The sequence below is a fragment of the Neophocaena asiaeorientalis genome, unplaced genomic scaffold (genome assembly GCF_003031525.2).
Source record: "Neophocaena asiaeorientalis asiaeorientalis breed wild unplaced genomic scaffold, Neophocaena_asiaeorientalis_V1.1 scaffold659, whole genome shotgun sequence".
Taxonomy (NCBI): domain Eukaryota; kingdom Metazoa; phylum Chordata; class Mammalia; order Artiodactyla; family Phocoenidae; genus Neophocaena; species Neophocaena asiaeorientalis.
The window spans coordinates 287,432-311,850 of NW_020173776.1; the positions used below are offsets into that span (position 1 = coordinate 287,432).

The 24,419-nt window shown below is 47.6% G+C and overlaps 1 protein-coding gene across 7 annotated transcripts in view; it reads right to left on the minus strand.

The window, feature by feature from the left end:
- Nucleotides 1-24,419, minus strand: part of SEPTIN6 (septin 6) — a 61,518-nt gene that overhangs the window by 24,119 nt on the left and 12,980 nt on the right. For all 7 annotated transcript variants that reach the window (XM_024751846.1, XM_024751840.1, XM_024751841.1 and 4 more), the window contains 4 exons: nt 24,038-24,152; nt 16,471-16,666; nt 2,998-3,184; nt 616-777 (listed from right to left, as the gene is read on the minus strand). In XM_024751846.1, coding sequence (XP_024607614.1) covers nt 616-777; nt 2,998-3,184; nt 16,471-16,666; nt 24,038-24,152 — 660 coding nt within the window. The remainder of the gene's footprint in view (nt 1-615; nt 778-2,997; nt 3,185-16,470; nt 16,667-24,037; nt 24,153-24,419) is intronic.

Here is a 24,419-nt window from a genome sequence, read left to right on the forward strand (position 1 = left end):
AACATTAGGAAAAACCGATGCCTCTCAACAGAGAAAAAGAAATCTGTTCCCAAAGCAGAGGCTTTCTGCAAGCTATTATCTGTCTCCTTGAAATCACAACATTGACGATTTCGCAGCAACAGCATCAACACATTGTAAAGAAGGGGGAGTGCGGGAGTGAGAGGAAAGATGGCAAGCGGTTGGTTGTGCTTTTTTTCTTCAATTCATTCACACTTAATAAAGCAAAGCGTAACCCTGAAATTTAAAAATAACATTTCTCTAGTCACCAGAAAAATTGGAGGCTACGTGTCCCAGGGGCAAAGGGCTTGATTATCTGAGTACAGATTAGCCTCGAGTCTCCAAAGCCAGCCAGCTTTTTCAGCCTTGCCTTCTTTCGCCGCATCAATTGGTCAGAGACAAGGACCGTTTGCCTTGCCGGCAGTCCCATGGGGGCTGCCTGGCCTAGACCAGTGTGGCATCAGAGAGGAGGGTGGAAGGAGGGGTCTGAATCCCTGAGACTCGGATAATGAAAGCTGACTACACTAAGATGGATGGTGACGTCTGACTGCTATTTGGTAAAATAATAATAATTAAGGGCAAATGGCCAGAAAGTTGAAGCCCTGTACTCCCACTCACGTTCATGGTTCCGTTGACCTCTGCCACCGCCTCATCATCCGTAGGAAACTGGTAGATCTGGACTCCATTGCTGACAAGCTCGCTGGTGATTTTGATTTTGAACTTTGTTAGCTCGCTCTTAGAAATGGCATCTGATTTGGCAATGATGGGGATGACGTTGACCTAGAGAAGGGAGGAGCAAAGCGGCGTCATTGTTGGTAATCTGCAGCTGATAGCGGCATGACCTAGGACTTCTACCAGCTGCCAGAGGGAGCAGCTCAACGCAGTAGTCCAGGACTGGCCACCTCCATGGCCAAACAGCAATATAATATACCACAATGAGTGCTTACAGTTTGCTGGGCACTGAACTAAGTGCTTTACAAGGATTAACACAATTAACCCTGACAAAAAACCCTCCCAGGAGGTATTAGTACCACAATGAGAAACTGAGGAAGCAGGTACAAATGCCCAATTTTGGACAGCAGGAGAAAGGACTAATGCTACCCAAAGTTCAATCCACCTGAACCTCAATCCTTGAAATACCTCCAAGAAGTGACAAGGCTTTTACTGCTTGAGGGTATAGAAACCTACATGCCTGAGTGAGACACAGCACAGCTAAGCTCAAGTTCACACAGAAAGCACAGTTGGTCCTGCCAGCAGACTCCAATGGGCTGGCATGGATGGTACTTGGGCCCTGAAAAGAGCTCTAGACTTAAGACAAATCCCACCTCCTTCGCTCTTTGCCTCAGGAGCGCCTCTCAAGGCTGACACTGCAGCTTCAGGTGCTGGTCAAAGAGAGACTGCACTTTGGAGGCACCTCCCTTAAAGCCTTGGGGCGTGGGGACCGAAGCCCTTGGCAAGGTGGCAACACTTTTCGCCACGTCGCCCATTGGCACGTTGTAAACACAGGCCTACCTAACTCAGCTCCTCTGCAAGGCCGCCAGCCGCATCACTCTGCTACCCTCTTCAAGACATGCGGGATGTGGCGACATTTCCCAAGCGGCCCGTTACTCGTGGGCAGTGAACTCACTGCTGTGAAAAACGAAAAACTGCTCCTATTTCGATGCTAGCTGAAACTCCGTTTTTATGGTGAATGTGCTACTAAACAACTGCATATAAAGTAGATTTTTTTTGTAAAATAAATTCCCTGGAGTCAGAGAGAGCTCGGTCTGAATCCCAGACCCATTACAAGTTGTCTGACCTGGAGCAAGCTACTTGACTGTGCCTCAGTTTCCTCCTGTGTAAAATGAGGATAATAATAGTACCCACCACACTGGATTATTGGAACGATGAAATAAAAACAATGCCTATAAAGTACTCATCACAGTGCCAGACACATATGAAATGTTAGGGGAGGAAACGTACTAGTAATTAGGCTTTTTAAAGAATCCTGTGGTCGGGCTTCCCTGGTGGCGCAGCGGTTGAGAGTCCGCCTGCCGATGCAGGGGACATGGGTTCGTGCCCCGGTCTGGGAAGATCACACATGCCGCGGAGCGGCTGGGCCCGTGAGCCATGGCCGCTGAGCCTGCGCGTCCGGAGCCTGTGCTCCGCAACGGGAGAGGCCACAACAGTGAGAGGCCCGCGTACAGCAAAAGAAAAAAAAAAAGAATCCTGTGGTCGACTCTTTTGCACAGCCAATAATTCTTTAACATGAAGAATCACTGTCTAATTTATATCGGATGTGGGACTTGCATTTTTCAGTTTATCTTAAAGCAGGATGTGCCTGATTCCCACAGCCATCTTCCTTGGGTATGGAGGCAATATAACCTGAGTTCAAATCTAGGCTCTGCCAGGAGCTGGCTATATGACAATGGGCATGTCACTTAACCTCTTAGAGCCTCAGTTTTCTCTTCTATAAAATGGGAGGTAATGATAGTGTTTGCCTTACCGAGTTGTTGTGAGGATTCAATGAGATACTCCATGAGGTACTTTTACAGTGGTGACATATAATAAGGGTTTAAAAGATGTTAGCTGCTATGATAAAATTATTATTGATAATAAGAATAGTAACTTTTGAAGTCAAGTTTGCATGTTTGATTCTAGTAAAGGTCAGTTAACATCAGGACAAAGGAAAAACACCTTTGCATCGCCAAAGCCTAAGGCCCTAGACCCAGACAGCCGTCTTGCTTGCATCCACCTTTATTCCCAAGAGGGATCAGGGCAGAAAGACAGCTCAGGGAAGACTCATGCCCAGTGCTGGGAAAACATCACAAAGCATACAACTCAGGTGCTGGGTCAATTAACATCATCTTTATGGAGGGACAGGGAATGAAGGGGAGGATGAAGATGCCACAAAACCTCTCCTGAGCTCTGGCATCTGCATCGCACAAGAGACCAGCAGGAGGGAGCCCAGCTTGCCCTGCCTCCCGCCTGCCCTCGTCCCTGCCTCCCAGGCCTCGGTACCTTACTGTCCAGCTTCTTCATCGTCACTAGGTCCAGCGACTTCAAGGAATGACCCGTGGGGGCAATGAAGTACAAGCAGGCGTGGATGCGGGAATCATGGTAGTTGTGCAGTAACCTGCGAATCTTCAGCTCCTCCTGCAGGTAGGCCTCAAATTGGGCGTCGATGAATTCCACAATGGGCCTGTAGCTAAAGGAGAGAGCAGGGAAATGGCCAGACCACTTCAAACACCTGGATTTTGATAGGCTTCGAAACTCTTTTAGAAGTTGAAAATGTCCTTGGTAATCCGACTCTCCCCATCCAGCTGGATTTCTCCATCTCCTCTCAGTGGGGCCTCCAACTCCGTCAGACTGGCCACCTCTTTGGTCCCCACGTGAGCCAACCATATGCCCATCAGTGCGCTTTCTCTCTAGAATGTGCATTTCTCTCTTCTCATCCCAATCCTGCCCTCCCAGGCCTCAGGGCTCGGATGAATGCCCATCTCCTCCACAACTCCCCAGTTATGCCAGAAATCCCTTCTGTGACCCAGGAGTGTAAAAAAGAATTATGCTATTGGATCGCTTACTGTTGCTTCACAAGGATTAGTGTTCCCTCAAATAGACTGTGTCCATGTGAAGGGCAGGGACAGTTAAGGGCCCTTCTCTGCCCCCATGGGGCCCCGATGCAGTGTGGAGCCCACTGGCAGTATCTGTGGATGGGCTGATTGCACACCAGGCTGGGCTCATGTCTCCACTTCCTGCATCTCCCCCGCAGTGCCTAATACTCAAGCTGGTACCCAGTGGTGGTCAGGACCTCTCCTTGACCCACTGCTGGGGAATCTTCCAGAACACAGTGGGTTCTGCTCAATCTTCCTGGGTTCGAGGCGCTCCCCACTTGGCTCCCCTAAGGTCCAGATATTTTTCCAGTTCTCATTTCCTGTAAGGTCGTGACTTTAAAATCTACGTGTTCTGACAAAATTTGGTAAAGATAGTCCCGCCTGCACAAAATTAACACATGTGCGCGCACACACACACACACACACACACACACACACTGCAGCCCCCACCCCCCAGCTCACTGAGTCTCCAGGCACGGCACTCCCGTGTGGCTCCAAGTCTTGCTGGGAGCCTCCTCTCTGTCCTGGGAAGCTTCTCTGTTCTCTCCCAGGCCATTCCTGCCACCCCTGCAGCCTCTTCCTGCTCTAGCTAGGTCATCTTAGCCTCCGCCCTGCCTCTGTTCTCATCTCCCTGTCTGTCCGCTGCCCCTCCCTCCAGGGCTTCTCCCTTCAAGCTGGAAGAGGTTTAGCATCCGGCCCGGGACAGGGAGTCTGCAGAGACCACTGCGGGAAGGGAACACGATTGAAGGAGGAGCAGCAGCTCCCACCCTGAGCCTTTTTGAAAGATCCCACTAGTAGAGAAGGCAAAAGAGCTTTTTTTAAAAAGAATCACAGAATTCTAGATCCTGAGAGCTACATACAGAGAGAGCCAGATGATGGGTACCTCTGGAGCCTCAGAGAAAAATCTAAAAATATAGTCCTTTCTTTTTCCTTTGACCCCTATGAGTCAAACATTGTTCTGAAGGGTAAGAGCATCAAAGAATCTGTTGGTTGCAGAGATCCTTAGAAGGTTCCTGAAGAATTAGGAGTGGGGGCGGGGGGATACATCCCTTAGGTTTATCCAATTAATTTTCAGGTGACAGGCTCACTTGAGTGATCTAATTATGGTACTGCTACATTTTTTCCCTCCATTACATAACTTTTTTACTTCTTTTTTTTTTTGCAGTATGCGGGCCTCTCACTGTTGTGGCCTCTCCCGTTGCGGAGCACAGGCTCCGGACACGCAGGCTCAGCGGCCATGGCTCACGGGCCCAGCCGCTCCGCGGCATGTGGGATCTTCCCGGACCGGGGCACAAACCCGCGTCCCCTGCATCGGCAGGCGGACTCTCAACCACTGCGCCACCAGGGAAGCCCCTGGACCATCTTTTGTTGTCATTCTACACATCACATGCCCCTTAGCCCTGCATGGTCCTGGTCACTCCCATGGCCTCAGTTATCACTGCCTCCTATCCGCTTCCTAGACACCCGGAAGTCATCCCAGTCTCCTTCTCCCACGTGCCAGTCCTCACTGCAAACGCAGCTGTCAGAAGCTCCCCTGCTGGAAACCCAGAAGGCCTGGTCACAGACATTATACTTGAACAGCACCATCTCAGCCATCAAAGCCAAGATACCATAAGGTCAGGTCTACTGGAACAGTGCCCAGAGTGACAACACCTAATCTACTCCATCCTTCCAGCCACCTCTTCCCTCTATGCTCACTGCTATTCCACTCTCTCCTCATGGACTCATCACCCCTCAAAAATGTGTCCACTGTGCCCTCTGAAACCCCTGAACCATGGTAAACAAAATTGCCTACCTCTTTACCACTCAAGAGTGTGGTCCTTGAATAGGGAGCACTATGGTCACCTGAAAGCTTGTTAGAAATCAAGACTCTCCAGTCCCCAACCCAGACCTACAGGATCAGAATCTACATCTTATTAAGAGCCTCAGTGGCTTGTATGCAACTTTAAAGTTTGAGAAGTGCTGGCCTATATCATCTTCCTCTTCACAGAACTTGCCTTACCTCTTCACACTACTGGTAACCCAATTCTCCCCTGAGGACCCTGCAACCCTGAGGACCCCGCAACCCTGAGGACCCCATTGCCTGGCAGCCCCCTCCTATGTAGGCTTCTTTTTTTTTTTTGGCTGTGTTGGGTCTTCGTTGCTGTGTGCGGGCTTTCTCTAGTTGTGGCGAGCGGGGGCTACTCTTCGCTGCAGTGCGCGGGCTTCTCATTGCGGTGGTTTCTCTTGTTGTGGAGCACGGGGGTCTAGGTGCGCGGGCTTCAGTAGTTGTGGCGTGCAGGCTCAGTAGTTGTGGCACACAGGCTCAGTAGTTGTGGCTCACGGGCTCTAGAGCACAGGCTCAGTAGTTGTGGTGCACGGGCTTAGTTGCTCCGCAGCATGTGGGACCTTCCCGGACCAGGGATCGAACCCATGTCCCCTGCATTGGCAGGCGGATTCTTAACCACTGCGCCACCAGGGAAGTCCCCTGTGTAGGCTTCTTATTCTCCCACAACCTGTGTATGTTGGGCTCAGTGTGTGGGCATTCAGGTAGCCCCTCAGCGCCACTTCTAGGGCGTTACTCCTCTACCTCAGTGTAAAAAACTGTCTCCGTTTGAGGCCTGTTCCATCCTCTTCTGGTGGTGCCTGACCTCGTCTTTCTCCCTGTTCTGGTGACTGCAGTGTGCTTGAGGACAGGCCATCAACCTTCAGCCTCTTTATTCCTTGATCGCCTCAACTTCACCAACCTCCAGCTCCCTCTACTTCAGCCACCTACACATCATACCATTCGCCAGGCCAGCTTCACCCAAGACAGCTTCTAACGCCCCACTATCTGACCACCACTGCACAACTTCCCAGCTCTCCTATGCTTTCAGTCTGCCTAAACCTGATCTTTCACCTCATAGAATCCTCTGGTACCTTGACCTCTCCGTTATCTCAAAGGATATCAACCCCCTCCTGGCCTCATCTCCTTCTCGGCCGAGGCTGACCCCCATAACTGATTGTCCAAAACGCTTTTATCAACTCATCTCCCACCACACCCCTGCTTTCTACCCTCCTTGCCTAGCAAAACTGCTGGGCTGAATAAATTTCAGGATCTGCTTTCTGCTCCTACACCACTGCTGCTGAAGTTGACTCGAAGCAATCACAAAACTTTGGGTCGTGGGGACTTCCCTGGTGGTCCAGTGGGTAAGGCTCTGTGCTCCCAATGCAGGGGGCCCGGGTTCGATCCCTGGTCAAGGAACTAGATCCCACGTGCATGCCACAACTGAAACCCAACGCTGCCAAAATAAATAAATAAATAAATATTAAACAAACAAACAAAAACCTTTGGGTCTTGGTACCCAAATTCCTGGCCTCCAACTTCATTATAGGCCTTTAAAACAGCACGACAATCCTTTTGCCCGGCCTTGATTGGCTCCATTCCTACTGCTTTCATTGACCATGCCAAACTTTCAACATTTTCCTCAAGCTTCAGAACTTATTCATGACCCCTTCCCTCTCACAAGACGGTATTATCTTCTACTTTATCAACAAAATCAAGGTCACCCGGCTCACACTACCCCAACCCACCTCACTCCCTCCCCTTCCCTGTTCCCCTCTGGTCTCTGAGGATGAAGGGTCCCTCATCCTGTTCAAGGTCCACCATCCCTTGTGTACCTGATCTTATTTCTTCCAGGCTCTTTGAGAACCTGGCTTCATCTATCAGCTCCTCACCTACTACTGACTACTCCCTCCCCGCAACCTATAAACAGGCTTAATTAAGTCTTCCCTCATCTCAAAAAAAAAAAAAAAAGGTCTGGGCTTCCCTGGTGGCGCAGTGGTTGAGAGTCCGCCTACCGATGCAGGGGACACGGGTTCGTGCCCCGGTCCGGGAAGATCCCACGTGCCGCGGAGCGGCTGGGCCTGTGAGCCATGGTCGCTGAGCCTGCGCGTCCGGAGCCTGTGCTCCACAGCGGGAGAGGCCACAACAGTGAGAGGCCTGCGTACCACAAAACAACAACAACAACAACGACAAAAAAAAAGATCTTTCCACAGCCCAGTCCTCCTCAACCACACATTTCTCCCCAACTACTGCCCTGTGTCTTTTCTTCCCTTAGCAGTCAGGTTTCTTTTCTGCACCTACCACAGGGTCTGGCATGTAATAGGTGCCCAATAAATATTTAATGCATGGATGGAGTAGATGAAAGAATAATCTACTCATTTATTTATTTTTACTTCTCGTTCATTCCTCAACGCACTGTAGACTGTTTTCTACCCTCACCAGCATCCTAGTTGAAACCTTCAATGGATACTTTGGGGCTTTTTTTGTTGTTGTTGTTTGAAGTATAGTTTGATCTACAATGTTGTGTTAGTTTCAGGTGTACAGCAAAGTGATTCAGTTATACTGTATATCTTCTTTTTCAGATTCTTTTCCATAATAGGTTATTACAAGATATTGAACATAGTTCCCTGTGCTATACAGTAGGTCCTTGTTTATTTTGTCTATAGTAGTGTGTATGTGTTAATCCCAACCTCCTAATTTAGCCCTCCCCTGCTCCCCCCCTTTGGTAACCATAAATTTGTTTTCTATGTCTGTGGGTTGGATACTTTTGGTTTTAAATGATGAAAAGTTAGAGGTGTTTATTTTCTTTTTCCCATCAATGTATATATCATTCATTCATTCAACAAATGTGTACTGAATACCCACTCTAAGCCAGTTCACTAGCTTGTACTCATCCTGCAAGATTTCAAGACTTAGCCCAGTCATTCCTGATCACCTCCTCTCCCCTTTCAGCAACCTGCACCCTATACTCCCGCCACCAGGCTTGACTGCTGCTCTTCCTGTGCGCACAGGCCCCCTCCACATACCTCTGTTACTGTACTTACCACATTATGTAGAGTTTGCATACATATTTGCCCCCTCTACTCAACTACAAGCTCCTTAACTAGAGACTGTGTCTTATTTCTTAGTAGCCCTGGCACCTCACACTGTACCTGGCACACAGTAGGCATTTAGTGTTTTATAAACTGAACTATATCTCCCGCATCAACTGGTTACTATTTTCTATTTCTCTCACATCTGCCCCCTCCTCTCCATCCTGGAAGCTTCTGCTCCTGTTCAAGCCCATGTCATCTCTCCCATCCTCATAAAACTCACCTGTGACCTTCTTGCTTCCCTCCACACACTGCTTTATCTTTTTCCCAGCTCAGAAAAGCTTTTTAAAGGAGCAATGTATATCCACTTTATCTGCTTCTTTTTAAATTTTTTCAACTCTTTTTATTTTTTAAATTAATTAATTGGGTCTGCACTGGGTCTTCATTGCTGCACACAGGCTTTCTCTAGTTGCAGCGAGCGGGGTCTACTCTTCGCTGCGGTGAGCGGGCTTCTCATTGTGGTGGCTTCTCTTATTGCGGAGCACGGGCTCTAGGCACGCGGACTTCAGTAATTGTGGCATGTGGGCTCTAGAGCGCAGGCTCAGTAGCTGTGGCACACGGGCTTAGTCGCTCCACGGCATGTGTGATCTTCCCAGACCAGGGCTCGAACCCGTGTCCCTTACATTGGCAGGCAGATTCTTAACCATTGTGCCACCAGGGAAGTCCCCAAAATTTATTTTTAATTATGCAAAGAATACATGTACTTAATCTACCCTCCTCAGAGGTAACTACTAATAGCAGTTACCATTTTTACTTTGTTGATTATTCTTCCAGACTTTTTTCTCTGCTTCTATAAACAGAGAGAGAGAGAAATGTTTGTTTTACTGGGAAGGGGCAGATTTATACAAATGGCATCATGACCTGTGTATCATTCTTCAACTTCTTTTTTTCACTTAACAACATGTTTATGTAAGTATATATAGATCTAACTCATTCTTTTACACTGCCAAATACAGTTCCATGGTATGGTTGTACTATAGATCATTTAGTTGCCCTATTGGTGGAAATTTAGACTGTTTAAAAAATTTTTTTCGTTCCATAACCAATGCTGCAGTGAACATCGTTTTTCTATGCTTTTTATGAACATGTACAGTTGTTTCTCTAGGCTATATTCCTAAAGGTGGACCTGCTGGATCATAAGATATTCACATTTAAAATTTTAACAGATACCATCAAATTTGACCTTTACAAAATCTGTATCAATTTATACTCCCAGCAACATGAATAAAACTACCTGGTATTAATGGATATTATATTTTTATGTTTTATTTTTGCAAATCTGATAGATGAAAAAAAGACTTCATTGTTTCATTTTGCATTTCCCTACTCACTGATGAAGTTGAATGACAATCATTTCATATGTTGATGGGCCATTTACATTTCCCCTTCTGTCAATTACTTGTTTATTTCTCATTGAATTGTAGAAGCTCTTTTTACATTTTAGAAAAATCCTTTGCTATACAGGTTGCAAATATTTTCTCCTCATCTGTAGTTTGTTTTTACTTTTGTTTAGAGTATGTTTCAATAGACTATTGACTGAAAAAATGCACAACCTAAAAGTTGAGAATTATGTTTTATTTGGTGGACAAAACTGAGGCCTTAAGCCCAGAAGACAGCTTCTCAGAGAGTTCTGAGGGACTGCTCCAAAGAGGTAAAGGAGGAGCCAGGATATACAGGGGTTTTTGCAACAAAAACCAGGTAGTCAGAACATCAAAAGATTACTGTTAATTAAAGAAAACCAGACATCTCAAGTTAATGAATGTAGCACTTTTCTATGTATGGGAAGAGACAAGAGTCTGGCTGGGCTCATTGAAATCATGCCTTTGACAGGCATCTTAACTATCCAGGGCCAGTATCCTGCTTTTCTCCACCCATTCTGAGTCCCCTCAGGGTGCACTGTTGCAGGTGGCCTCAGTGGCTGCTGGCTTGATGGCCTCAATATCCTTTGTTTACTGAAAAAGCAGGAGACATTTTTCATCCACAAGAAAAAGGTTTTTGTTTTTGTTTTGTTTTTAATTTTAACAAATTTAAATCTGTCAGTCTTCTATGACTTTTGGATCTTGTGTCATGATTAGAAAAGCCTTCTCTAAGGGATCAATAGCACAATAACTGAGGCAGAAGAATGGATAAGTGACCTGGAAGATAAAATAGTGGAAATAACCACTGAAGAGCAGAATAAAGAAAAAACAATGAAAAGAACTGAGGACAGTCTCAGAGACCGCTGGGACAACACTAAACTCACCAACATTTGAATTATAGGGGTCCCAGAAGAAGAAGAGAAAAAGAAAGGGACTAAGAAAATATTTGAAGAGATTATACTTGAAAACATCACAAATATGGGAAAGGAAATAGTTAATCAAGTCCAGGAAGCACAGAGGGTCCCATACAGGATAAATCCAAGGAGAAACACACCAAGACACATATTAATCAAACTATAAAAAATTAAAGAAAAAGAAAAATTATTGAACAAAAAGAGATGAAGGAAATGATAGCAAAGATCAATAACACTAAATTCTGGTTCTTTGAGAAGATTTAAAAAATTGATAAACCATTAGCCAGACTCATCAAGAAAAAAAGGGAGAAGACTCAAATCAATAGAATTAGAAATAAAAAAGAAGTAACAACTGACACTGCAGAAATACAAAGGATCATGAGAGATTACTACAAGCAACTCTATGCCAATAAAATGGACAACCTGGAGGAAATGGACAAATTCTTAGAAATGCACAACCTTCTGAGACTGAATCAGGAAGAAATAGAAAATATGAACAGACCAATCACAAGCACTGAAATTGAAACTGATTAAAAATCTTCCAACAGGACTTCCCTGGTGGCACAGTGGTTAAGAATTCGCCTGCCAATGCAGGGGACACAGGTTCGAGCCCTGGTCTGGGAAGATCCCATGTGCCGCCGAGCAACTAAGCCTGTGCGCCGTAACTACTGAGCCTGCGCTTTGAAGCCTGCGAGCCACAGCTACTGAGGCCCACGTACTGCAACGAAGAGTAGCCCCCACGCACCACAACGAAGAGTAGTCCCCGCTCACCACAACTAGAGAAAGCCCGTGTGCAGCAATGAAGACCCAACGCAGCCAAAAATAAATAATAAAAAAAAATCTTCCAACAGACAGAAGTCCAGGACCAGATGGCTTCACAGGCAAATTCTATCAAACATTTACAGAAGAGCTAACACCTATCCTTCTCAAATTCTTCCAAAATATAGCAGAGGGAGGAACACTCCCAAACTCATTCTACGAGGCCACCATCACCCTGATACCAAAACCAGACAAAGATGTCACAAAGAAAGAAAACTACAGGCCAATATCACTGATGAACATAGATGCAGAAATCCTCAACAGAATACTAGCAAACAGAGTCCAACAGCATATTAAAGGATCATAAACCATAATCAAACGGGGTTTATCCCAGAAATGCAAGGATTCTTCAACATACGCAAATCAATCAATGTGACACACCATATTCACAAAATGAAGGAGAAAAACCATATGATCATCTCAATCGATGAAAACTAACACACCGTTGTAAAGCAATTACACTCCAATAAAGATGTTTTTAAAAAAAGCCTTCTCTACCCCCAAAGTTATAAAAATATTCTCTTATATTTTTTCCTCATATTTTTAGAAGTTGTTTTCAATCCAACTGGAATCTATTTTTGTGAATGGTGTTTGTGTGGGATGGTCTCATCTTATGTTTTCCTAACGGATGGCCTATTTTCCCAGCACATTTTCTTTGTTTTGTTTTGGTTTTTTTGTGTTACGCGGGCATCTCACTGTTGTAGCCTCTCCCGTTGCGGAGCACAGGCTCCGGACGCGCAGGCTCAGCGGCCATGGCTCACGGGCCCAGCCGCTCCGCGGCATGTGGGATCTTCCCGGACCGGGACACAAACCCGTGACCCCTGCATCGGAAGGTGGACTCTCAACCACTGTGCCACCAGGGAAGCCCACATTTTCTTGAATAGTCTATTCTTTCCTTGCTAACTTACAAATGCTAAATTCCCATAGAAACATGGATTTGATCTTGGACTCATTTTTCTGTTCAATTGCCCCGTTTGCTATTCTTTTTTTTAATAAATAAATAAATTTATTCATTTATTTATTTATTTTTGGCTGCGTTGGGTCTTCGTTGCTGTGCACAGGCTTTCTCTAGTTGTGGCGAGCAGGGGCTACTATTCGTTGCGGTGCACGGGCTTCTTATTGTGGTGGCTTCTCTTGTTGCGGAGCACGGGCTCTAGGTGCACAGGCTTCAATCGTTGTGGCACGAGGGCTCAGTAGTTGTGGCTCTCAGGCTCTAGAGCGCAGGCCCAGTAGTTGTGGCACACAGGCTTAGTTGCTCCATGCCATGCGGTATCTTCCCGGACCAGAGCTCGAATCCCTGTCCCCCACACTGGCAGGTGGATTCTTAACCACTGCGCCACCAGGGAAGTCCCTCCTTTTGCTATTCTGATGCCTTTACTTCCTTACCTCCCATTCACTCATGGCAATCTATTTTCTACCCACAATTTCCCTGGAATTATTATTCCTAAGTGTATTAATGACCTTCATGTTGCCAAACCCAATGGATATTTTTCAGTTTTTATCTCTCTGGACACTATTTATCATTCCCTCACATATGCTACATAATACAACTCTCCCTTGATTCTTCTACCAATAAAAGTCACGATCATAACAATATCTTCTGTTCGTTAGTTACCCCGTGCCAGGCACTGTTTAAGCGTTTCCTATGCCATACACGTGGAGTATGCCTCACCCATAACCCTCTGGGTAGATATCAGTATTATCACCATCCCCACTTTACAGGAAACTGAGGCATAAAGAATTTAAGTGCCTAGTTGTAGTGTAAGCCCTGACAGTTGTAACTTGCATTTTTGTAACACAAGTGTCTGATTTAAGCTTTGATTTCGGAGGCATCCACTTCAAAAAGGCACCTACTTCAAGGACAGCTATCACGAATAAACACACTGCCAGCCACAGAAAGATAAGGAACCAGTCCCCGTATAGAAATATTGGTGCATTTCTATAACTGACCATTTAGGCCACTTGTTTTTTTCTCTCCCCACGTGTTAAATTCCCGCTCTTATGTTTTACATTCACCAATAAAGAGCAAGCCCGCAAAACCACAGGCCGCCTACCCTCGATCCCTATGAAAGCAGAACCCCAGGCCCAGGTGCTCTCGCTCTCTTTCTCTACCCTCGACCTCGCTGTGTAGCCCCGGGTGTGCCTTGTCCTTTCCAGAAACTGTGAGTAATAAACACTTTGCTCCCCTCCAAGTTTCCTGACGGTTATTACTGAGGGCGTCTTGCAATCATAATAAGAACCACAAGGGCCGGTCCAGCCGCAACATTGGTTATGGATAGGCTGAGACCAGCACAAAATGCTTGTCCAAGATCCCTGAGCTAATAAGTAGCAAGATGGGATTTGAACCTAGGTCTGTCTGAGACCAAAGCCTGAGTTCCTAAGCACACCCCTTTCCAGCCTGTCCTCTGTCTCCCTCTTGAGTTCCTTTTGCTTCAGCAGCTTTCAGATGGTGCCCTTCATGATATGGCCTTCGTCACTGCTCTTCTCAGTTTGCCCCTGCACCCTGGGTAAAGCAGGGCCTTCTGATGCTCTCTTTCCGTGCAGCTGCACTGACCTATCTATGTCCTCACGGCCCTGTCAGAATGGAGAAAACATGGCTTTTTATTACAAATCCCTGGAGCTTACTCCACTTCTGTTCCCCAGCCCATTTCCCGGAGGCTTCTCATTTTTACTTATGCGAGTTTGTATTATTTGATATAAGCACGTATCACATTTATAATCAGGAAAAACAGTAAGGATATTAAAAATAGAAGAGAAGTAGGTTAGCCTCTAAGGGGCAAGAGAAGTAGATTAGCCTCTAAGGGGCTCTATCAGTTTGGCCCTCCCAAACCATCATTATACAGGCGTTTTCCAATGTTAGATATGTCGACTATATGTTACTGAGAACTGTGAAAAATTTAATGGACGAGATGCTGAGCGGTCTGCAGCTGAGATTAATCACTCATATTGTGACCCAAATAGCCCCTTTTCCCCAGGGTTTAATTTATTCTCCACCAAACAAGATTAGCACAATAAGCAGGCCTATACAGAGCAGAGGTGTCCTTCGTCTAGAATTTCAAATGGAAAACAGAATTCAGTTCAATTATTAAGGAGCTAAATATATTTATTCACTATAAGGCAATGAGTATGGCTGTTGTTATTTTAAGGGAGAAATAGAAGAATTTGGGATACAGTTCATCTGAGAAGCAAGGGAATCCTCAAAGGATGAGCACTGCTCGAAATGATGAGTGACCTTTTCTGGGAAGAGCACCTGTGATAACCATGTGACTTTTAGTTAAATGCAGACGGTGCCTGACGCCCTCCCCCTCCCTCAACCCAGCCCTCATCTCGTCCTCATCTGAGCCTCACTCCAGCCCTCACTGGCACACCATTCTCAACCACCCACAGTCTCTCCTCCTACCTCTCTGCTTATTCCAGCTCGGTCTCTTTCCAGGATGTCTTTTCCTCCATCTGCTGACTTAACATCCTCAGGTTTTTATCTTTAGCCCAGCGTTCATCTCACTCGGCTCCAATCCCTGGATGATCTTACGTGCGTCTGTGGCTGGAACATATCACCTATACCTTGATAACCCAAGTCTGTTTACAGCGCAGACCCTCTCCTGACCTCTAACCCTGCATATTCAGCTGCCTATCCTCTCTCGATGGTCCGCAGGCAGCTCAAACTCAACACTTCCTAAACAGAGCTGATTCTTCTTAAACCTGGTTCTTATGGTAGCTCTTACTGAATGCTGCCAACCATCTGTCCACCCTCCAAAGCCAGAAATCCAAGCCTCATTCTAGGTTCTTCTTTTGCCCTCCCAACCCCCAAGTCCTGTTGAGTCTACCTACTCAGTAGTTATCAAATCTGTCTCCTCTTCCCTGTCTCAGCACCTGTGTCATCGCTGGCCTCGATCAAATTGGTCCAACAGTCTCCTAATTGGTCTTCCTGCTCTCCAGCCCATCTCCATACTATCCCAAAGCCCCCTCTTCAAAGGCCAATTCGACTACATCATTCTACTTCATAAAGCTTTTCAGTGGCTCCTTATCTACACATTCTACAAACCCCTCCATGATCTGGTCCCTGCTTACCTCTTCAGGCTCATCTCCCCTCACTTTTCCCCCAGCTCACGCCAAGCACCGGCCCAGGGGCACAGCAGGTATTGCAGGGCCCCAGGTTTACACGATTTGAAGGGCCCTCCAAGAGAGATCAAACAACACAATGACTAGAAATTAGTTCCAGGGCTTTGGAGGTGCGTGAGCAACTGAGGGCCCTGAAACAAGCTTCACTAGCTTCACAGTAACTCTACCCCTGGTCTAGCCAAACAGAGCAAGCTCAGTCCCCTAGAACATGCCACAGTCTTCCACATCCCTTTGCCTCTGTACAAGCAGCTGTCCCTGCCCGGGATGGGGTTCCCAACCTTCCCTTGTCTGTCCAGCAAAATCGTTCACCCTTCAAAGGCCAGCTCAGGGGCACCTCCTCTGTGCAAGCCTCCCTGACCTCCCTGCATGGAGCTGACTGTTCTCTCCTTCATGTTCTCATTGTAGCTTGTCCTTTACCTCTGTGTACCCTGTCCTTTACAGAGCAGGTCACACTCAAAGGAACTTGTTTGTTTAAGACCAGGTTTCCCGTGAGTCTTTGCCTCAAGGGCAGAGACAAGGGCATTCCTTTTTAGACTGTCGGAGCACGGCAGTACCTGGCTCAATAAATAATGTCTGTCGAATGGAATAGAAAAACATCCTCCTTTTGGCAAAGCGTGTGGAGTAGAACGCTGCAATAGACAGGGACCCTGGGCGGAGGCGGCGCTAGTGAGCTCTGCTGCCTGCCTGCATCACCTGAGAGGTCCAGCGGGACCCCAGTTGTGAGCTCCTCCCCGTGGCCTCCCAGTAGCCTCCCCGCCCCACCGCCTCCCTTACCTGTCCTCCTTGTTGATCTGGTCCCCGAAGCCCACTGTGCTAACAATTGTGAGCTTTAGCCCCACGTTGCTTTCTTGAAGGTCATATGTATTGGACTGGAGCTGGACACCCGGCTGTGTGTGGGTGGCTGGCTCCCCCTCGAACTTGGTGTTGAACAGGGTGTCCATGAGGGTGGACTTGCCCAAACCTGTCTCTCCTGAAAAACAAAAGAATGAATTATGATGCATTCACACAATGACCACGCAGCCATTACACATGTTTTGGATACATATTCACTGACATGGGAAAATGTACACGGTAAGACACTAAGTGAAGAGCACGTAGAACTACATGGACTATTTGATCTCAGTTAAGTGAAAAAGAGTATAAGGAACTGCACCAACATATTAGCAGTAGTCATCTCAGGATAGTGGAACTGGGGTAATTTTTCTTTTAGTCTTCATATTTTTGTGTTATTTGAAAATTGAGTATGCATTGTTTTTATAGTCAGAAAAAGAAACCATGTTAAAGGCAGTGATGGCGAGGTAGAGTTATGCCTAGAAAAACATGGGAAGGGCGTACAATGTACTCTTACCAACGGTCATGTCTGGGTGGTGGGGTTATGTGCGCTTTTCACTTCTTTCTTTATGCTTTTCTCTATTTTCCAAGTTTTCTACAAGGAACGTGTATAGCTTTCATAATAAAAATTTAAGGGCTATCTTCAAGTTTACAAGAAAGGGACAGCAGTCCCTCATCAAATAAGTATCCTCTCCTCTCAGTCCCCACCTCTCCCAGCCAGGCCCAGACAGCACCCAGATATGCATCCCAGTGGGGAGACCATTTTTAGCTAATGGAGAGGGAATTTAGCAGGCCACAAATTATTCTTCCCTTTAAATTTCAAACAAGCCAGTCAGTTGTTTGTTTAACTAACAGGCTGCGGGATACTAATAAGTTAAACCCCTGGAATTTCAAAACCACTGGCTTTCGCACCAGGGCAACGAGTCGGGGAAGGGCTGCGGGGACTGGTGAAGGTTTGTGGAGGTTATTCCTGAGAGACGCAAAGGATGTCAAGTCACTGCCAGGAACCAAGGACTGCGCTTTGAAGACCCGGACTACCCTGCTGTTCCGCTATCATCACCCCTCTTCTCCCTCTGCCTGCTCACAACCCTTGAGATGTGGGAATTGACACACCTTCCCAGTTGGGAATGGGGGGAGTGGGTTTGCCCTGGGCAAATCCTGGCCTGGAAGGTCCCCTCTTGTGACCGACAGCACATATCTGCAGGGCAGTCCAGGGCTAGGGTTCGAGCTGCACAACCCATAACCGTAAATGGTCCATCTCCCCTCCCACCTCTGGGTGTGTCTAGCTTTGCATCTTGCAAACCTCTTTTATCCGGAGTAATGAGCTATGAATGCAGGAGGTGCTTTTAAAAATATCTGTCTATGCTGAGAGCTTTCTGTATGTGGAGGGATCAGTGTGAGAGAGAGAGAAAACAAGGAGAACATTCAACTCAGCCTGGCTACCCGGCTCCCCAGCCCAATTTCAGAGCCAGGTCTGACTAATGTGGTTGATTGCCAGGGTGCAGGGAAATGGTTCCTCACACAGATCGTGCTTCCAGCCAGGATCTGTTATACCTACTAGCAGCAAAGACTCTCCCAGAAGAGGCCCTTTTCTCCCTCCCTAAAGGAACAGGAAGTATTTGGGTCCCCAGAAAAACTTGGTGAGGTGGGAAGTGGCAGACTTGGCTGCCATGGGAAGTGGCAGACTTGGCTAAGCAGCGGAAGACGTCGCCCCCCTCCCCACCCAAGGTGCGGGTGCCGCTCCACTGCAAAGGGGCCGGCACCTCTGAAACGGGAACACAGGGTGGCTGCCTCTCCCTAACTCGCCTTCCCTCTGGGCGTTGAAGCTTAAGCTACATTTTCGCCGGCCTTTGTCCGTGCCTAATACATTGTCCATGTACATCCCCACTTTCAGACCCTCTCTCCCGTTCTGTGAGCTCTTTGCTGAACGCCCCGCAGCTCCTAGATCGGGGCGGCCCCTGACTCCCCAGCACCCAGAGCTGGCTCCCTGACTCCCTGATCCTAAGACTTCCCAGAGAGCAGGGGATGGGCAACTTCTGGTACTCCCCGGAGCGCCTAGCAAGAGGCTCACACAGAGGCCTCAGGAGCAGTACCACAGAGGGAAGGGCCCGCCCTGTTTGCGCAGCTGTAGAAAGGCAGGCCGGGTGGGCAGGGCAGGGCAGGGCAACGGAGAAAATGACCACCCGGACGCCTGCCAGTGCAAAAGGGCTGTGGAAATTAGATGCTCAATGATGAGTGTCTGGAAGAAAAGACCCGGCGGGTGTCTAGGGAATTGTGATAAATGCAGCATGAGAAGAGGGCAGAAAATCAAGTGTGCTTGTCCCGTTCCAGTTTTCCATCAATGTGGAGCCTGGGGGCGGGGAGGGGTGGGATCTCTCTCTCTCTCGATGGCTGCCACAGACCCAGCCTGAGCCTGGGATGTTGTCCTGGGCCCGGTACTGAGCGGGGGAGGGGAGCCACTCTCGGCTCAACTCAGATCAGGTCAGCAGATTCCACACCCCTGCAGGAAGGTAGGGACTTGGCAATTAGATTCCAGCAGGAAACCTGAGGAGTCCCGAGGGGTCAATTTCTCTCTCCTCCTCCCTCCTCAGAGTGTACAGCGGGGTTTCTTAACCCTTTTTAAGTCATCTCCACCAGCCCAGAGGATTTCCTCTCACTTGACTTAATGTAGATAGGATCCTGGAAACACCAGCTTTTAAAAAAAGAATTCAATTTAAAACATGGAATATGAAATCTGCTTTTTCAAACTATACTCCCTGGGCTAGTCTGATGTTGACCTCTCTACCGGGAGTTCAAAACCACTGTGACAAAGAAAAGCTTAGCCCTTTTCCTCATCTGCTGTTAACATTTGCATCCTCTGGTACCTTGTGCAATTAAGTCCTTGCAAGTGATGAAATGCAGAGTCCCAGGCAGGTTATCACTAAATGACTGTGACCTAAGCCTAGCCCTTCCCCTTCTCTGGACTCCAGTCTCTTTTTCCATAAAATGAGCAGGTTTGAGTAGTAATAATAACAGCTATTGCTCCTGGAGCACTTACTATGTGGGCGCCACTGTAAATACCTTACATATATTTCCTTATTTATTCCCTAAAATAAGACTGTGTATTAGATAATACTACTATTTGTCCTTAATTTACAGATGGATTAACCGAGCCACTTCCTAGCTGTGTGAATGTGCCCCTGCTCTTCAGCCTCTCTGCACGTCACGTTCCTCATCTATAAAATGTGGAGGAAGAAACTGGCCCAGGGTCACAAAAGTGGTATGTGGCAATGCCAGCATTTGACCGCAGGCAGTCTGACACTGGAGCCCATGCATGTTCTAGTGCGTCCCATAGGTGTGATATGTTGTTTCATTCAGTCATTCGACAAATATTTAGAACCTTTAATAGGACCCAGGCACAGGTTTAGGAGTCGGGGATACAGCAATGATCAGGAGAGCTAGTCTCTTCCGGCTCCGAATGTTGGAATAAACCAAGAGAAACATCTTTGAGTTCAACCGGAAGGTGTCCAAAAGGGAACTCTCCAGGAACTCCTGTTGGCCAAGGGAGCCTATGGATGGGGACGAGGTCCTGCCTGGCTCTGTGACCTTGCCCTCTACTTCTTCCTGATCTTGCAGAGACCTGGCAAACAGGGGTGTGCTGGAACCAGCTCGCCCGGCTTCCTGCAGTTCTTCCCAAGCCCATGTGCAGTGATGCCATGTTGGCAGCTTAAAACCAGCTATGGTGGGAATAATGACAGCACAAAAATTGGTAAATGCTACAAACCACGGCAACTTTTCTCCTGAGAGTGGGTGGTTTGACGCTGACCAGCACACCACCGCTGGCAGCCCTTCTCAGACAGGTGGACGGCTGCCTCTCCCAGAGATGGAGAGATGAAACCATCGCTCCCTAACCCTGAGAGAATGCTAGCTGCCCTTCCCCTCCTCCTGCACTGAGCCTCAGTCCTGCTTCTCTTGTATGTTTTTTTTTTCCAAGTTCAACAGAGCCTAGTTGAGCCTGGAATCCTGAGCAGTTTCAAAGTAAATATTAGCATTATGACCCTTTGTGCTCGTCACAGGCATTCTCTGTTGCTGGCACATTCAGAGGGCTGAGTCTCTTTGGGGCTCTTTCCCAGCAGAACGTTTGCACTGCCGACTCTAGTCGTTCCTCCAACGCCTCCTGTACTATATCTAGAATCCTGGGATCCGAGTGATTTCCAAAGCTAAGCTCGTAGACTGGGAGTGGGCTAGTAGATTTTTTAGAACAGGAGGGGGACCTCAGCCCACTCGGTAATTACTGTCAACCATAGCGTCTGTTGGAGAGGAGCCATAATATGCTCACACCCATGTGCCTGGCCCTCTAAAAATAATGATCGTAGGTGTCATCATCAGTGCCCTTATGTATAAATTACGCTCTTGATTCATAAAAATTCTCCCTCTCCATGCCAGCATGCACATGCGCACTTATGCACGGAGGGTACTCACTCCGCTAGGCTGGGGCCTCTGATCAGCAGCCCAGCACCACAATAAACAATACTGTGATAAAAATATTCTAGATCTCTGTTAATAACCAAAGCCAGTGTTACCATAATTTTACACTTAAAATGCCCTATCGGAAAAGAAAAGAAAATCCTTTGGGGAAACATATTCTATGCCCAAACAGAACCGTTTTATAATCGTCATTAAGGGAGTAAAGTTGACCGTTATGCACAGGCAGTAGGCATGAAAGCATGGTCGCTGAAGGTCCTGCGAGAGAAACGATCACCTTCAGCAGCCAAGCTACGGATCCTTCGCCACGTCGGTGACGCTACCCAGTCCCACGGCTGGGCTGAGATTGCAGCCTTAGAGCCACCGTAAGCCGCCTGTGACTTTGGCCCAAATTGTGGGTTCTCAGAGCAATGACAGGCTTCTGAGCCCAGCCAGAGAGGCGGATGCATGAGTTGCAGGCTTTTTTTGGATCAGGGATGGGGAATGCAGTTAACCAGCCTGGGCGGGTGCATCCAAGGGGTGCACCTGCACGGCTAAGAGGGGAGCTATTAGGGCAGCCGTTTCCTGAAACTTCATAAGTAGAGAGAGAAAGAGGAGGTGACTCCTTGGGTGTGAGGGTCTCCTTTCTACCCTTCCCCTCTTGGAGGGTCTGTCCTGGGCAGTTGAGCGATTCCATGCCCGCAGGTGCACAATGAAGCAGCTGCATATGTACGATGCCTGGGTGGGTAGGGGTTTACTATTTCTCCCACTTGGGGCTTCCCTGGTGGTGCAGTGGTTAAGAATCCGCCTGCCAATGCAGGGGACACGGGTTCCACCCCTGGTCCGGGAAGATCCCACATGCCGCGGAGCAACTAAGCCCGTGCACCACAGCTACTGAAGCCTGCACGCCTAGAGCCCGTGCTCCACAACAAGAGACGCCACCGCAATGAGAAGCCCGTGCACACCGCGATGAAGAGTAGCTCCCGCTCGCGGCAACTAGAGAAAGCCCGCGCGCAGCAACGGAGACTCAACGCAGCCAAACATAAAAATAAATAATAAAGAAATAAAGAAATATTTCTCCCACTCACTTTGCCTTGAGCTTGGCTGCCTCTTCCTCCAGGCCCTAGGGGAGCCTGTGGACCACATGTCCAACTACCCTACACTGCCGCCCCCAGAGAGCCATCCTGACCTATGCGGCCTCCCTCCTAAAGCTTCACTAGCCCACCCAATTGCACTTGGTTTGAGAGACTGACGGGGGTGGGCCTGTCACTTCACTTCTCATCCCCTCAGCTTCAATGCAGGTCACCCGGAGCTCTGGGAGGAATGCCAAGGGACTCCAATATGTTCGTGTGGAAGTTTTTCAGTAATCAAATGTTACGTGAAATAAGTTGGCCATCAGCCAAAGATGGGAGAGATCTGGCAGTGCTAATACTGGACGTGATGGTATTTGATCTTGATGTCGATCACCATGACTGCTGTTTATTTTGTATCCCTCTCCTAATAGCACCTCATCGTAACCATGGGTAGACTTTTGGCATCTGAAGAATTAACAGCCTAGATCTGGACTCTCAGGCCCATGATATGTAAATCCGTGAAGCACATATTTTCATCTCATAGGTTCCAAAGCTGGTGCGTGAGAGTGAGTCATTTCACTAGTGAGTGAGCCTAGCTGACTGCCTGTCAACCATACTTAGAAGTGGCTTTGTTTTCTCTACTTGTCCTTGAGTGTGTAGCTAATTCTCCGACAGAAAATGATCTGAGGAGTGCCAGGGAGGGAGAAGAAAAAACAGAGTCCAAGAAAATGAATGACCTTAGTTACAAAACAGAACTTTAGACTACATTAGAGAGTAGAATATCCAATTCAGTAGTGGTTCACACCCTCAGTATGAATGAATTCCCCGTATGCTCTGTACAAAAACAGGAAAAGGCAATTAGCAAAAGTGTTCCGACCGGGCATGAAAACTGCCATTATTATGGTATTTATAGAACCATTAAGGTTTGGAGGTATGTCACTAAAAATATGCAGGTACGCCTTACTGCACTGTATATTGAAAATTTTACACTGTGATCGTGTTTGCAAATTTGGGATTATTTAAGGTCTAAGGAGAGATTCTCAAAGAATGTCAAGGAACTGCTGTTCCTGAGACTTGCTTGGCTGGTGCTTGACAGTTTCCAAAGTGCTTCTGCATTCTCAAGAGATGTCTCTGGCAGTGGTTACCAAAGCAGTGGGAGGGACAAAGGGTCAGGCAGACCTGGGTCCCTGTCATGGCTCTGCCACTTATTCTGTGTTGTCTCAGGTAAGTCCCTTATCCCCCCGCCTCCCCGAGTTTCTTGGTCTCCGTCTGTTCCATGAGGATACGAATGCCACTTGGTCTGTTCACTTCCCAGAGTCCTAGTAAGGACCCAAATTGTTAACATGGGAAAGTGTTTGAGAAATGTAGTGAGTGGCTCCTGCGGGGATAACTCATGCGTTCATTTCACATACATTATTGAACTCTCTTCGTGCTGTAATTAGCACAGTAGAGGTGACTAAGACATGGTTCCCACACTTGAGACTAAAGGTCCAGGCACAGATACACTTAAAGGGAATAAAAAGAACTTGGCACACAGCTGTGTGGTGCCTGCACAGAGCTCAAACTGTACCAAGCACAGCAGGGCTGCAGAGGAAACAGACAGACCCAACCCACTGCCCACAGCTGGTAAGCAGGCATCTTTCCACAGCCATTACCTCCCTCCCAATTCTGCCCTAGCTCCTATTTTCTGCAGTCAGAACAAGCCTGATAAGAGTAGCTGAGCCAGCCAGCTCCCTTACAGAATTTCCACTGGGTGTCACGCAGCTCAGCTCCCCCCAAGGTATGGCCCCGCATTCTGGTCTGGGCAGGGAAAAATGTAACTACAGCCAGCTGCTCACCAAAACAAGCAGAGGGATAAAAGAAGAAGAGGGGCAGAAACACTCCTGCAAATAGATCAGAATGACACACTATTGAACCTAATGACCTGCAGAGCCACACCTAGCCATTAAGGATCCATATTCTGTAATAGAATTTCCTGCTATGGAAATACTCACCCACGCACAGGATGTTGAAGCAGAAGCCCTGGCTGATTGACTGATTCACCAGCTGGTCGGGCAAGCTGTCAAACCCCACATGTCCAGCCAGGGGGACAGTTCGGCAACCTTCACCCTAATTTGGAAGGGGAGGGAGGGGAGAAAATGAAAATGTGCTTAAGAGCAACCTGGGTCTCACTTCCCCATCCAAATGCTCTCTGTGCTAGGAATTAACACCCACTGGGGCCCATCTCCCCTTAGCTAGTCCCTGATCCAAAGCAAAATGACCCATTCGCTTAGAAATCATGGATTCTTGGGTACAGTCATCCTTGAGGCTCCATAATGAACGTCACATAGTTCCAGACACAGCAAACTACAGAGGCGGCTTGTAAGGGGTGGGAGG